Source organism: the organism of the source record quoted next, unplaced genomic scaffold (assembly GCF_019419815.1).
Source record: "Pyrus x bretschneideri cultivar Hongxiangsu unplaced genomic scaffold, Pyrus_bretschneideri_v1 Contig76, whole genome shotgun sequence".
Lineage (NCBI taxonomy): Eukaryota > Viridiplantae > Streptophyta > Magnoliopsida > Rosales > Rosaceae > Pyrus > Pyrus x bretschneideri.
Genome location: NW_025999816.1, coordinates 1,353,560 through 1,369,123, shown reverse-complemented (window position 1 = coordinate 1,369,123; position 15,564 = coordinate 1,353,560). Strand labels below are relative to the sequence as shown.

The 15,564-nt window shown below is 37.2% G+C and overlaps 2 protein-coding genes across 4 annotated transcripts; one reads left to right on the top strand and one right to left on the bottom strand.

Moving 5' to 3' along the window:
• Window positions 1-66: 66 nt before the first annotated feature.
• LOC103955566 lies at window positions 67-5,442 on the bottom strand. Of its 2 annotated transcripts, XR_007254873.1 has the most exons (6): window positions 5,009-5,442; window positions 4,519-4,649; window positions 3,901-4,026; window positions 3,597-3,724; window positions 1,949-2,099; window positions 596-729 (listed from the first exon to the last, which is right to left on the bottom strand). XR_007254873.1 is itself a non-coding variant. In XM_009367473.3 (5 exons), the coding sequence occupies exons 1-5, from the start codon at window positions 5,199-5,201 to the stop codon at window positions 429-431; spliced, it is 879 nt and encodes a 292-aa protein (XP_009365748.1). In that variant the 5' UTR covers window positions 5,202-5,441; the 3' UTR covers window positions 67-428. The 2 variants fall into 2 exon arrangements, 1 of the variants encoding a protein (XP_009365748.1); XM_009367473.3 differs by lacking the exon at window positions 1,949-2,099 and having other exon boundaries at window positions 67-729; window positions 5,009-5,441.
• A 6,514-nt stretch (window positions 5,443-11,956) lies between these two features.
• On the top strand, window positions 11,957-15,564 carry LOC103955565 (replication protein A 70 kDa DNA-binding subunit E). 2 transcript variants are annotated; one of them, XM_048574914.1, is made up of 2 exons: window positions 11,957-12,455; window positions 12,903-15,564. In XM_048574914.1, the coding sequence occupies exons 1-2, from the start codon at window positions 12,157-12,159 to the stop codon at window positions 15,172-15,174; spliced, it is 2,571 nt and encodes an 856-aa protein (XP_048430871.1). In that variant the 5' UTR covers window positions 11,957-12,156; the 3' UTR covers window positions 15,175-15,564. The 2 variants fall into 2 exon arrangements, with proteins under 2 accessions (XP_048430871.1, XP_009365747.1); XM_009367472.3 differs by having other exon boundaries at window positions 11,958-12,455; window positions 12,846-15,564.

Sequence of the window (15,564 nt, the reverse complement as noted above, 5' to 3'; positions counted from 1 at the left end):
CCCTTCTCATAGTGTAGACGAGCATAGAATATCGCTCATACCATAAAAACAAAGTACAGAAATGAATTCCCGAAATCAACCACATCCATCACAATATAGCACAAATAAAACATTAGACAACAGATTATTCGAATTTCGGTGTACAAAAATAGATGAAATTCTGTGAGATACTTTTACACAATCACATATAAGATTATTGCTCTTTTATCTCCAGGTAAGTTTGCCTATACAATCTCTATATGAGCTCAATATATTCTTTTCAACACGACGATAATTAAGCACATTCGGTGCCCACTCAAATCGTATATCGTTGTACAGGGGAATGATAAACTCCGTTGCCGCAACTCCAAATTTGTAGAATCTAGGACCGAACACCTTGCAGACGAAAATGGAATTAGCACTTCTCAATAAACGGTGCTGCCTACTTCTCAAGAGTTCTTAAGCAGAACGATGATCTCCGGGAGGCCGAGCCTTTTCCCATACTGGATAGCCAGCCAACCCACAAAAGAGATGTATGCCACGAGTAAACAAGTGCGCCTGAAACCGATAGTAAGCACTCTTGCAGCCAAAATCTGAGGCAACCGAAATTTCATTTGCTGCAGCAGTCTAACAAAGAATATGGAGATGACAGAAGTTGAAAACCCACTAATAACTCCAGCTATGGTTTCCCACCTCCAAAACACGCTTTGTTTCTGGCTGAAAATCCAGGCATGTAAAATCTTCGTCGCCCTGAAATATAAGAGACACCATTACTAAGTAAGACAATACAAGTACAAAACACAAAACATACATGAACAGAGGATTTATTAAAGTGTAAATTCATGACTGCTCCACTTAATTCTCTATATACACTGCACTTATTTATTATCAGGAGAAATTTTTCCTAAACAAAATGAAAATTCTCAATTGGTACGTTTGACACTAGATAGAAATATAATAGCTGCGGAAGAGAAGTGAATAATAACGTGGATAAAGCTATATCTAAATTTACATGCTACTGTCGTCTGCACAAGCTAGAGACTATGAAGAGGCTGGAATAAACAAGCCGCTAAAACAGATGGCCGCCTGCCTGTAGAAGAAAAAAAATGCACATGCAATAGGTTGACATGGAAAAAAAAGGTGCTGAGACAAACTCTTTTGCAGTGAACCATGATGAGAGAGTCCTTTCTCAGATTTGCACACAAATACTCTCTCCATTCCTTCAGAACCTTTTGGTACAAAGCCCATGGTTTACACGTATTGCATTATCAGCTCCAAGTGCTTCTTTTGATAAGAAAGCAGTGGCTTATATGTATTTAAAATCCAAGTAATCATATGCATACCATATTTCCTTCACCTAAACCACCTCACCGATGACAATCAAATGTATTGTGGGATGAAGCCAACTACTTTCTCGTGAAAACAGATGATTACAGTTATGGACGAAGTTAACCAGTGCCACATTCTTGCTATAGCTACCACCAGAAACAAACTCAACCAACAAAAGCTCCGTATACCTGGTTTATTAACGATTTCATGCAAATTAGCATGAAGAGTATTATTAGATAACTATTCCTCAATATACGCCACCTCCTCTTAATGATATGTGCAGTCGTTTATCAATTTATTCCAGAAATCAAATAAAAGAGTTTCTCTTAGGTCTCTTTCCTAGAACTCTTTTTTGTTTAAGGATGATAATGGATTAGGCGAGTCAACCTACACGTAAGGCTTAGGTCATTGGTCTACCATAGTAGCCACTCTCTAAACCCGCACAAGACGATAAGAAAGAACCAAGACCTTGGGATTTATCCATCGACTACAAAGTAGGCTACTTCCTTCCCACTCAAGGTGATTAGAAAGGGCTAACTCCCTGATAGAACGACCACTCTGGTTCCCAAAAAGAGCAATAAAAAAATGCAAGCCGGGGGACGAAGCCAAAACCGCAAAGGAAAAACAATACATCACCCACCTGGAACCCTCTTAGGTCTCTTTCCTAGAACTCAATTGTCTTCATTTCCAGCTTTGGTTCTATAGCTTTATCTCCAAATGTTTTTCTGTTGCTTACAACAGGGATTCTGCTTTTTATTTTGATTTGTCACAGTTAAAACTAGTCCACCAATCTACAAGAAAGCAACAAAAATAAGAAACAAAGAACAGAAGACTATTCACTGCAAACAGAACCCCATCAAAAATTGATTTTCTATCTCAAGTAGGCTAGAGCAACATGCTTCCCCCTCTGTAGTCTGCACCCAAGTTTGAATTTCCCTCCCCGTAGTTTAGATTGATTTAGTGTAGACTATTGATTGAATAAAAATAGAAAAACAGCTGCTCGCCAATCTTCAATATAAAAGAAAGCGGCATATCTCAAAATGCAGATGAAACGGCAAGTCACAACCCAAAGGGAAGTAAAAATTAATACTCTATCCCATAACACTTCCTCCAACTACTCTCCAACCAAATTACCAGAAAAAAAATGCTAACTGGACTAAAATTCCTTTGCCTTTGTTTCACCACCAAAACCTTATGTCTTTCACAATAGAGAGAAAAGCAACCACCCGGAATTACCGAACTGAGATGCTTCTCTGCCTAACCTCAACAAAAAATATGAAGTTATAGTTAAGGAAAAGATTATGCTTGGATAATTCCCTATAGTTCCCTATAGTTCCCTATAGTTCCCTTAGTTATAGTTCCCTTAACAAAAAATATTATGCTTGGATAATTCCCTATAGTTAAGGAAAAGATGATCTTTACTTTCACCCTTTCCTTTAAAACATAATGCACCACTGGGAAGAACAATAAGAATTAGGTCTCTCCTTTGGGCCAAAGCACAGGGATTAGCCCACCCACAGGGAATTATCCAAGCAAAAAGTTCACCTTAGGAGGTATCATAGCCTTTCAAGAAAACTGGGAAGAGATGGATACACAAGTAACTCTCTAAGTATGCATGAACAAACAAAACCACTACCTTCTAGCATCTGATCTAGCATGAAAAGAAACTAGGATTCTTCAATATAGACAACCTAGAAGCAAGCTCCAAAATTCCAGTTCGCTTGAATAGCTTTCTGATTATAAAATGTTTAAACCCCTAAGAACTCTAAGTAGTACTAATTGCTTGTCAAACTCAGCATGCAAAGTATACAGTGCAAACAATTGTCTTAAATTATTATAAAACTAAGATTTTGAAATATATGCAGTCAAATTCAATTGAGCATAAAAAACTTCTCAGTAATGATGTCTCTCAGCAAGCTCTGTATGTACACTAAATATACAAACCTACTATGCAACTAAATTTTTCTATAGTTTTTTAATCAAATAGTAGATTGGAGTTTCATTCAGAATTTTCATGTATTGTTTTTTGAATCTTATGATGTTATTTCCATGTTTTTGGAACCAATATATCCATCTACGCTGATGTATTACCTTGCTTATGAGATAAGCAAACCATCTAGAAAGGCTATCCTAATGTACTTATGTGATTAAGTGAAGTTATCGAAAAATTCACATTCTTTGGAACTCATTTGGCCCCATGAAACAATATCCATGAAATAGAACAAAACTGATTAGCTAAAAAGGAATAAGAAAAAAGTCCAAAGAAATAAGGAAGTCAGTTTGCTCACAGGATGCAATATCTTCTAATCATCTCAAATGTAGACGGATCTTTAGCTTGGCAACTGAAGAAACCATCATGATATAAGCTTACTTTGGAAATGCCATATGTGTACCAGCAGTCATAAGTTTCATTGACCTAACAAACATGAGAAATTAAAAAGAATTCTATCAAGGAGTTGAGAACCATAATGTTCAGCCATGACGTTATCTTCATGGTAAATGTGGAATTCATACACATTAATTTTAACCAAAAATGCAAATAATAATTACGCCAACCGCAGCGTATGCAAATGTAAAGGCCTGCCAACATACCTTGAACTTGTCTTTGGTCAACCATGCGGCACCAAAATTAGGTCTGCAATTAAGAGGAAGGGCCTCATTTGGAGCCTCAGCCAATGCAAGCTGAGTCTGACCAGAAGACTGATCTTTGTATTCCACCTGCAATCAGGAAACCGAAGAATTAATATTTGAATGATCAGAACATGCCAAACAGATACTACAACATACCATTCTCAATTCATGTGGTAGGAAATTAGCTAGAAACCAATATGACTAGTGTTAATGTTTCGTGGTTCGACTCGTGTCAGGTTTATCAAGGGTTACAGGAATCATCATAGCACGACCATAAAGCATAATTTCTTCAAACTAAAAAACAGTGACGTTACCAGTTTACTTCAACACCCACTTGCCATATGCCATTCTATCATCCACATAGAATCTTTCATAGTACTCTTTTGGTTCACAGATGAACTGCATTTACCTCAAACTTGAAGAAAAAACTAACAGAGACGCACTCGAATCCAAATCTCTAATGACACAAAGTTCCAACTACAAATTACGTGTGGAAGGTAAAGCTATGCAATCAGAAATTGCTATTATTAGTTGCCTATAATTAGCATACTGCATGCCAAGAAAGATTGTTAAAGTAACCTTAAAAATTGAAGCCCAGTAGTAATCATAACGGCAACGAAATCTTCTTCCCTCAAAAGGATAAAACACATGCTTGGCTTTATAATTGAACAATCCAAGCTCACACACCTTAGATGACTTAAGATCAACACCTGCAAAAACGAAAAACCGCTCCAATTCGATTATTATGATTTCGTGATAGATAATAAACTAACTAACAACAGATCCTTGTCTTCCGAAAACCGAACATATATCTGCGTAATTTTAACAGAAGAAAGGTGATTGTAATTAGAAAACTGGGTTGAAAAAATGTATTAAAACTATATGCATATACAAGTTTTTCAGTAATCTAACCAGAGGAAAATAGCTATATTTGTTACAGCTAAACAATCAAAAGCAGATTGCAAAAACCCTAATCTGCTAATTCGAATTCTCATTTCGAAGTCAACAAACAGTGACATTCAAGAATATCATAATTATTAAAATAAATTAAATAAATAAATAAACTTACTGCTTGAGACGATCCTGCACTGAGAGGAAACGGAAATTGGGCTCGGAATTGAGGAATCAGCGGCGAAAACGACGACGAAGGCGACGAAAAGCGATAGTGAAAAGAAAGCAAGGATAGGGAGAAGGAGAAACAGAGACCACCGGAGTATTAAATTGGCCACGCTGCCCTTCGCAGAGGCCTCCTCAGAATCCATTGAACTTGGTATATCGCGTAAATTAAAGGGAATTCGTGGATTTTTCTGCAAAAGGTCCGGCCACCGGAGCCATTTATCCGGTGATCGGCACACCCAGTCCCCAAGAGCACTGAACAGAAGGAAGAAGAGGAATTATTGATTTTTTTTTTTTTTCTTTTTCTTCTCGTTTCTGCGGAAGTTTCGAATGAACTATTTGGTCGCTTCGCTTCTTTTCTCGTCTTTTTTTTCAATCCTGTTTTTCCCTCTTAATTTGTTTATATATTCTGATCAATTATAAGCTCTCCTCAGGTAATTTTATTTTAAACTAGATACGCTCGTGCGAGAGGCATTTTTGCATCACGGACGCTACGCATCTCAAAGATATGTTGTTTTAAATATTCTTATATTTCTTAAGTGATTATTTTATAAATTGTGAGTGTGTCTCCATCACAACAATTTCTTATTATTTTCAATCATCTAACTTAGTCTTTTTGCACCCGCTCATTGTACAGAAAAAATGAAATTTATGAATTACACCATAACCATTCCATTTTTTTTTTTTGCTTGCTGATTATTATGGTGTCATTTTTTTTGTTTGGCTGATAGAATTTGGTTTCACGAACTAAACTAAGCTTGGTCATTATTATCACTTTGGTAATTACTAATTAACAAAAAAAATAAAGTTAATCAGTGTAGTTAGAATTCTTTTATATCCATCAGTATCGTTTTACCCATATGTATTGTACAGAAAGAAAATCAAGAGTTGGGTTCCTTAGTCAATAAGGGATTAAAAATGGTGGATGTCATTTTCGTTTACTATGATAATGGTGTTATTGTTATGCATGCCTTATTGTCATATTGCCATGTTCGTTGAAGAATTTAAAAGCATATATTCCATCCAATTTGCACATATGTGAGTAATCTCTCATACAATTTTTACTATTTTTCCTTTAAAACAACAACGAAGATAAAATGGGAAAACATAAATGATTAAAAAAATCTAAAAATATGACATGTAATTTCATTTCTAAATACATGTTGATAAAATTTAATGTCCTTAAATCAAAATTTTCAGATTCATAAGTTTTCAATCAAAGTTATGGAACGGACAATTGTTTAACATCAAGGCATTGGTAGAACACGCACCAAGTAATAATAAACTTGATTTTAATTATGACAAATTCAAACTGCAATGAATAATTTGGAAATGTGAATGCCTCTAATTGTTTAACGTCAAGGGGTATTACTTAAACACGTATAGGATGCTTCACCTATTTGACGTTAAACAAATGTCCAAGTTGCAGCTGTTTCCCTCTCCTATTAATGGAAGTGATTTACTTAAAACTTGGAAATGTGAATGGCTCTAATTTATATATGGACATTATATAATTGTCAAATATTTAAAAGTCAAGCATTTGGTTGGAGCATAATTCGTTTTTTTTTTTTTTTTTTTTTTCCGATGATTATAAGGGAGTGGGAATAGATGAAATATGGGATAGAGTTTGATACTGGGTAGCTTTTTGAGCATCGGTTTCAAATGCGAATAGAAAATGGAAATTTATATTCATTTACAAACGTAAAGGTGTAAACATATCAATATCAGGATCTGTACAATTTTGGCAAGAAAATTTTCAGACACTCAATATCCCAGAAGCGTAAAGGTAAGCTTATGATATTCTTACAAAAATGCTATGAGCCTCTCTGAAAAATCCTTTAGATATTCTTGGCTATGTGATACGGAGATAGCTTTATCTAACCATTGGATTTTTTGAATCACGTACTTTGAAAATGTAATATTCTTGGCTATGTGACGAAATTTTGTGATTGTAAGCATTTATAATGGAGTGTGTGATACTAAGATAGCTTGATCGGGAGTTTTCTAGAAGGCTGGTACATATGATATTGGGAGTTTCGTTACACTCATGCCTCTTCTAGTTATACTCGTGTATCAGCGTTTATTTGCTCCCTATCAGTAACCTTTGGAGTTGAGGATTCTAAAAATGAAAGAAATGAACCTAGAGATGCATATGAACTTGGATTTGGAATTTAACGCATGTATAAAACAGCACAGGTACATATTACAATTTTTAGTCCTCAAAGAAACCAAGTGAAAGCAACAATTCATACACAATTGAAAGATCGGATCCTCACCTGTCACTGGCTCTCCCTTATCTTTTCATTACCAAGAATACACTTTCCCCACCTTCCCTTTTCTTTGAGGCCTGACGAATAGGTCTGCAAACAAAATTGATGCATAAATCTTCAGAATATATTCCAAATGAGATCTAGTTTATGTTTCTATCAATTATTTAGCATGATTCCAAATGGTACTTAGCTTAATTATCAAACTAAGAAGGCACACAGCACACCACTTTATTACAAAATTGGAAAAAAGAGAGTGAAAAATATTCAAGGAATCAATTCCAACTATCTCTCAATCACACAAATCACAGAGCACACCACTTCATTCCAACTAAAATATTGAGCATTCAAGGAATCTGAACTCATAAATGATTACTAACTTTTTTTCCACCCAGCCAAATATGTGGTAAACCGCCAAAAAAAAAAAAAAATCCAAAACATAAAAGCTGTACTGAAAAGCTGAAACATGCAAGGAGGGCTTTTGAGATTAGATGAAGAGAAGTTAAGGAAGGCTTTTGAGACCGAAGATGAAGACAACCCAGTAGGATAAAAAAATGGTATCATGCACATTCCTTTTTGATCATCTCATGCTTCTGAAAGTTAACATGCCAACTAAACCCTTCATATTTCATTGTGCGATGAATTTTCAGCATAAATTGTGAAGGAAAGGATGTCGATGGAATGAAGACTCTTCTAATTAACTTCTAACCAAAACAGTGGGAGTGTAATTAAGGTGTTGGATGAGGTAGAAAACATCAGATAGATGTTCTGATAACTATAACTATTTGCATGTATAACATAGGAGGCCATTCATAAAATGCAAACACATTCCGAAAGTGTCGAAAGTGCCAAGGCTAATTAAGGTTAGGGGAATTTTTGGAAATAACTCGGTGCTAAAAGAAAAAAGCCAACTGTTCTGCTATTCTCACCTTTCGTTTTCTTCAAGGCTCACTGCCAACATGAGCTCTACGGCAAGAATGGACTTTCCCACCTTTCCTTTTCTTCGATCTTCGACGAATAGGTCTGCAACCAATGAGTATGTAAAACCATAAAAAAACATGAATTGTATTTGTTTTAATAACTTGAATCAGATTTATAAAAATTGAAAGAGCCTGAAAAAAGAAAACATGACGACACAGTAAGTTGTAGGATAAAAAAAAGGGGGAGGACTGAGGTGCCAACTGAAACATCAAGTATTGGTACCAAAACACAAAAGAACTTAAAAGTCAAAATATAAAGCCTCCATAACAATATTTACTTTATCACACATCAAGTATTGGTACAGAAAGTTTATACATTTGAAGTAAATCAGTTAAGTTATTATCATGTTTCCTGCAAAAGATCGTAAGCACCTAACCAACTGCAGCTATATAATACCATGACTTCAATAATAAGGAAACATATAACATTGAGAGGTAATTTTAGACACAACTTCCCCCCCATCTGTTCGGAATGCAACCATCTTTTTGTTCATCACCCTTTGTCTAGTATGATAAGGAAGAAAGGCATACCAACCAACGCAAAAATTCACAGAAATGTGAAGGTCAAGTCAATCTATCCAAAAACTTAAAAAGTAAATTGTGAAAGGAAAACATGCAGTTATTCCAATTTTATTTCAAGATGATTAAATTAAAAGAAAGATCAACCCAAAAAAAACACAAACCAATGTAATTAGACAGATCCTTTAGCAGCAATCAAATCTTGGTAACATCCAAAGGTTCAAAAAACAATTAATCAAATTTGCAGCAATGAGAATGTTCATGGATAAAACCCATTACCAGAAAAAGCCAGTAAATGAAAAATCAAATTTGCGGATATTAATTCATTTCTGATGCAATCAGAAGATTCGAAACACTGCAGAAAGCAAATACAATTCAGAAAAAAATTTACAGATACATTTTTAAATTACAAAGTACCAGAGAGAGGTGGAAAGGAAGTGGAAGAACAGAGATGGAGATTGATATTGGTGGGTGGAGATATAAGGTTCAATGTTTACCCCCAAATCATTTATAAAAAAATTAAGAAAAAAGAAAGAAATACATACTGCTCGTGCTCCTCCTTTTAAACTCTTTGAGAGTTAGTGAGAGTTAGCTTGCTGAAATCAACAGTTTTCAATCAAGATCAACAATCAATCAAGGTTTTCTTCAAGCGATTATGTCACAAAATTTTCAAATTTGATAGTGTAGCATTATCGAGAGAAATAGGTTTTAGTGTAAAAGAAATCTCTATTTGGTAGGCTCTCTCTAAATCTAGTTCCTTATAGCCTGCAAATGAGTTGTGGAGATAATTTTAGTGAAAATTGGAAAGATTATGTAGTATGCTCGGTAGAGAAGGAAGGAAGAGGACCTTTTTTCCCATCATATCGCCACCTCCATCTTTGTTCTAGACAACGTCCCAGCACCTGTATTGTAGGTTTGAAGTATAACAAAGTTCAAAACAACCACATATTATGCATGTATTTAGTTCACAAAAGAAATCAATGCTGATATTGTATATCGAAGATATAAAACTGTGTACTTGCCCTCTATCCGATAAAGGCACTCAAAATCAAAAGATGATGGTGAATTGGTGAAGCAGATGCTAAGATTAGCAATTGGATTAGCTTTTGTTCTACAATTGGTGATGCAGATGCTAAGATGGCTTTGGAAAACAAAGCGATTGGAGTCATACCCTTCCAAATCAAGAGAAGCAAGTTGGCAAAATTTATCATACATTAGAGGCATACCTTTCTGAACTGTGGAATCCGAGTCGGCATTAAATTGGTAGTAGCCTGAAATTAACAATAAAAAATATATATCAAAATAGAGTCGACATTAAACAGAGATGCAGGATAAAAATAAAATATGTCACGTATAAAGAGGTCATATTCGTCCATCTCATGCTTCTGAAACCACACAACGAACTCGTGAAAACCAAACTTAGCCTCATTCCGATTACTCATCTCTAAATACTGGTGGTATGCTGTTGATTAGTGTTGAACCTCCCACCAAACACAAATTAAAGAAAATCCAAAAATTGCTCTTCAAAAGGGAGAATAATAAAAAATAACTCACGTTTTTTTCGTTTTACTTTTGCTTCTCTTTTCTTCACCGACCTCCTCCTCTGCTTGTTTGTCTTCGAGTTTCAGTCTTGCTGTCTCAATCTACAAAACCCAAAATTGACTACAGTAAACACAAAACCCACCAAGGAATTACCTCCATAAAAAATGCCACAAAAAAACATATTAAGCTCCACATTCAATCATCAACCCAAAAACTTGAAATCCCTCGAGAGCTTGAACAAACCCCCCCCAAAACCAAGGAAATTACAAAAAATCTAAGACTGTATCACATAAAAAGAAAATGCTTACCAGATTGTCTTTGAGTGAGTGCGTGTTTTGCCTCAATGCAATCTTTGAGAGAGCAAGAGTGATGGAAGCTACTAAGGACACATAAGGAAAGATGGAAAAAAAAGAGAAGTGTGCAGATGATGGGACCAAATAAAAAAACTGCAATTGGAAAAAATCTTGAATCAAAGGTTGAAATCAAAAGCTAAATGGAAAGGAAAGTTGGGGTGCACAAAATGGAAAACTTACTTAAATATGGCGATCGGAAGAGAGAAAGGAAGATGAGCAACAGCCAGGAGATTGGGCTCCTGAAAGTGGGTGTTCGGGATCGAAGGTGTGAAGAGGATGGGCTCCAAGACGACGTCCCGAAGTCTGGTTTCGAAAATTGGGCTCTTTTCGAATATTCATCTGTATATAGTGGTGGTATGTGGGCAGTTGTTGTTGAACCTTCAACTGAACTCAGATCATGGGAATCGTTGAACTGCTCGCTGGTTTCGTCGTGGGAATCGTCAAACTGTTCTCTGGTTTCGATCGTGGGAAGTTGGAGTAGGACTGATAGCTGAACTGGCAACTGTCTATTCCTTTTCACTTTCCATTAGGTTTCAAATTCTGTAGTTAATGTTATTACCTCTTTATACTTCATTGATTAACATGCTTAACTTTATTAAAAGGCCTAATTGGATTAACAGTTCCTGTGGCTATAGGCTAATTGGAAAATAACCTCTGTAGTGAAAAAAACTAAGATTTAAGCTTTGTGGTAAAATCTGTTAGGATTTATGCACTAAATTAAAATATTAGGCTAAAACAGAACTCTTCATACACATATTAGGCTAAAACGGACCTCTTCATTAATTGTTAACACGTGAGGCTAGCTCACGTGCTAATAATTAACAGAAAGTTGACGAAATTTTCAATTTTCGGCATAAATCCTAACAAACTTTACCACATGGGCTTAAATCCTAATTTTTTTTATCACATGAGCTATCTTCCAACTAACATATCATCACAAGAACTGTTAATCCAATTAAGCCTTATTAAAACAATTTATGTAGAATGAACATCTTAAATTGAAAATATTTAAATTTAGATAAAATATGGACAATCACACAATACATACGAACCACACTTAACCAAAGCCAACTTACCAAACCAAATGTACTCACAATTTGAGTGTCTCTGACGTGGCAGAAGAGCAAGTGCACCGTGTGGCATACCTTCTTTCGGAGTGGCGTACATGGCAATCCGTGCACCCGTAATACTAGGGGATATATCCGGCATTTTCACAGAAGCTGTACCCTTTAAACCAAAGCCTTCTCACTTTCCCTCTCAAATTACACTTTCTGGCGCCTTCGATTCGATTTCGATTCCGTCAGTTTTTTAGGGTTTCAGTTTTCCCTCTCTATACACTCCAAAGCCCCAATCTTTGCACTATCTCTCTCTATTTTCCCAAATCAATCAACTTTCTCGCACTTTCTCGGCTATCAAACAGCCAGTTACCCTGTTTCGACGATGGATGTGAGGTTAACAGAAGGGGCGATAATGAAGATGTGCACAGAGGAGCTCAACGACGGGAGCTTTCAGCCCATCCTGCAAGTGATGGACGTGAAGCTGGTCCATACGGCGGCGCGAAATGGAGCTCAGCCGGGCCAGGATAAGGAGAGATACAGGGTTGTGATCTCCGACGGGTCGCACTACCAGCAGGGGATGCTGGGCACCCAGAAGAACACACTGGTTCGGCAAGGTATGCTTCAGAGCGGCTCCATCGTCTGCCTCAAACAGTTCACCTGCAACGCAATCCAAAACCGCCTGTAAGTATTCTTATACTATGTCATCCTTTTCCAATTTCACTCTTTTTTTTTTTGTCGATTCGTTTGCGAAATTTTACAAATGGGGTATTATTTATTTATTTTTGTTTCGACTCGATTCGGTTTGAAGTTTTGTTTTCTGTATGGGAATTTTCTAGGGGACGGAGAGAAAAAGGGTTATCGAATTTACGGGTTTAGTTGATTAAGAATTTAGGACTCTAGTGATTTGGTTTCGGTTAGTTCGATATTTGCAGTCATGGTGAGAAGCATTGATGATGGTTTGGTTGGTTAACATTTTGTTTCGTTATGTCTATAATTGTTTGTTCTTTCCGATTGTACAATTTCTTTTGATATGTTAAATGGAATTATTCATATTTGGGTTACGGTTTGCAGGATTATCATTATAATCGAATTGGATTTGGTGCTTGACAAATGTGATTTCATTGGCAGTCCTGTACCGGGACCTAAGTATTCGAATGCACAGTCGTCAGGGACGTCACCTGGAAATTCTCAATCTCTTGGTGGCACTGCACATTCTGGCGGCACAGTTCATCAAACTGGCACGGGGGCTACTCCAGAACAGCCTAGAGTAAATCAATCATTTGGTAGTGCAGCTAGTGCTTACTCTGGTAATGCTGAGCCAGGAAGAAATGCTACTATGAATACACCTCCCAATTACCCTAAACCAGAGTCTGGATTTGGTTTTCCTGGATCAGCACCATCAAGTGGGTCATATGGCAATCAGAACATAGGTTTTCACAACCCTAGACCTGAGGTTCCTCAGCCACCACCAAATTCTTATGCCCGCCCACCTCAGCCATCTTATCAGCAGCCACCTCCGGTGTATACTAATAGAGGACCAGTTGCCAAAAATGACGCTCCTCCAAGAATAATGCCAATTGCTGCTCTGAATCCATATCAAGGAAGGTGGACAATCAAGGCTAGAGTGACAGCTAAAGGAGAACTTAGGCGCTATAACAATACACGTGGCGATGGGAAAGTATTTTCTTTTGATCTTCTTGATGCTCATAATGGAGAAATTCGAGCAACCTGTTTTAATGCAGTGGCTGATCAATTCTACAACCAGATTGAAGTTGGTAAGATTTATTTGGTCTCCAGGGGTAGTTTAAAACCAGCTCAAAAGAATTTCAACCACCTCAACAATGACCATGAAATTCTTTTAGATAACTCATCAGTAATACAGTCATGTTTTGAGGATGATGATTCGATTCCACATCATAATTTCAATTTCAGTCCAATAAATCTTGTTGAAGGCTTGGAGAACAACACTATTGTGGATGTAATAGGTGTGGTATCATCCATCAGTCCCCCTGCCTCTATAATGAGGAAAAATGGTGTTGAGACTCAGAAGCGAACCCTCCACTTGAAGGACATGTCTGGTCGTAGTGTTGAAGTAACTCTTTGGGGAAATTTGTGCAATACAGAAGGACAAAGACTGCAGGTTATGTGTGATTCTGGTCTATTCCCGGTGCTTGCTGTAAAAGGTGGTAGAGTCAATGACTTCAATGGGAAGGCGGTGGGGACCATTTCCACAAGTCAGCTTCTAATAGAGCCTAATATCGAGAAGGCTCATGAGGTGAGGAACTGGTTTGAGAAGGAAGGAAAGAATACCCCATGTATCTCTATTTCCAGGGAAACGGCGGGTGTGGGTAGAACAGAGAACCGAAAGACTATATCCCAAATTAAAGATGAGAAGCTAGGGACTTCCGAGAAGCCAGATTGGATCACAGTTGGTGCAACCATTTCATTTGTAAAGGTTGATAGTTTTTGCTATTCAGCATGCCCAATCATGATTGGTGATCGACAATGCAGCAAAAAGGTTACAAATAATGGAGATGGGACTTGGAGGTGTGAAAGATGCAATGAGTCCGTGGAAGAATGTGACTACAGATATATACTCCAGTTTCAGATACAGGACCATACTGACTCAACATGGGTAACTGCATTTCAGGAGGGTGGTGACGAAATCATGGGATTACCTGCAAAAGATTTGTATTTTATCAAATTTGAAGAGCAAGATGATGAGAAGTTTGCAGAAATCATTCAGAAGGTTCTCTTTACCAAATTCATTTTCAAGTTGAAAGTAAAGGAGGAGACTTTTAGTGATGAGCAACGTGTAAAATCAACAGTTATCAAAGCTGAGAAAGTGAACCATTCATCGCATGCTAGATATCATTTGGAATTGATGGATAAACTTAAGATAGAAAATATTAGTGCTTCTGCCTCCAAAGCTGACAATGTAACGCCTAGCGCTGGAATGAATGTTGCTGGTGTCGGGAACACTGCAATTAGACAGCCCACTCCTGCTGTGAATGTTGGTTACAGTAACAATGCTGGTAGAGAATTTGGAGCACCAGAAAATCAAGCGGGTCACCATGCGAATCAGTATGGCGGTACGTTCCTTTCAGGGGGTTCTGCTGGTTCATATCAAATATGTAAGAGTTGTGGGGATGCTGGCCATAGCTCAATGAACTGCCCAACTGTAATGAATGGCCCAGGACAGTCGTCAGGAGTGGGCTATAACAATAGAGTGTCTTCTAGGCCAGGTATCAGCAATACTTCTGGTGAATGCTACAAATGCCACCAACCTGGACACTGGGCAAGAGACTGTCCTGGGTTAAACACTTCTCCAGCTTATGGAAGCAGCGGAATCAACCGTGGGACATATGCTGTTTCAAATCAAGAGGTCGGTCGCTTTTGAGGTTTGCTTGGACAGGGTTTGTATAATAGATGGACGCTTGGTCAGCGTCCTTTGCTGGGTGTCGGATGTGCTTCTTGATTATGGGATTTTGAGTAGGTGAACTTTTCCCTTGTAGCAGCAGAGGGTTGAACCATGGTTAGGCTGGAGCTGAACCGAACTTGTAGCCTTTATTTGAAGCAGTCCTTCCAACTTCAGAATCATGTTTTGAAAGAGAAGCTTTGGTGAGAACGCCTCAGACTCTTTGTTATTACCTAATATGTTTTTGTCTTAATTTCATGGATTTTGTTTTTGTTTTAGTCTCTTGTGTAAAGGTATTGCTTGTACTGATTAGAAAAGCTTTAATGAAATCCCATGCTATAAGGGTCTGCGTACGGTTGCCCCATTTAAGTA

What these genes read in the sequence shown, in the direction of transcription:
- LOC103955566 (XM_009367473.3), bottom strand. Translation starts at nt 5,201, where the DNA reads ATGGATTCTGAGGAGGCCTCTGCGAAGGGCAGCGTGGCCAATTTAATA. An exon ending in GTGCAGGATCGTCTCAAGCA is followed by an intron (nt 4,650 to 5,008) that starts GTAAGTTTATTT and finishes TCGTTTTTGCAG; the next exon opens with GTGTTGATCTTAAGTCATCT. An exon ending in ATTAGAAGATATTGCATCCT is followed by an intron (nt 730 to 3,596) that starts GTGAGCAAACTG and finishes CTTATATTTCAG; the next exon opens with GGCGACGAAGATTTTACATG.
- LOC103955565 (XM_009367472.3), top strand. Translation starts at nt 12,157, where the DNA reads ATGGATGTGAGGTTAACAGAAGGGGCGATAATGAAGATGTGCACAGAG. An exon ending in AACGCAATCCAAAACCGCCT is followed by an intron (nt 12,456 to 12,845) that starts GTAAGTATTCTT and finishes TACGGTTTGCAG; the next exon opens with GATTATCATTATAATCGAAT.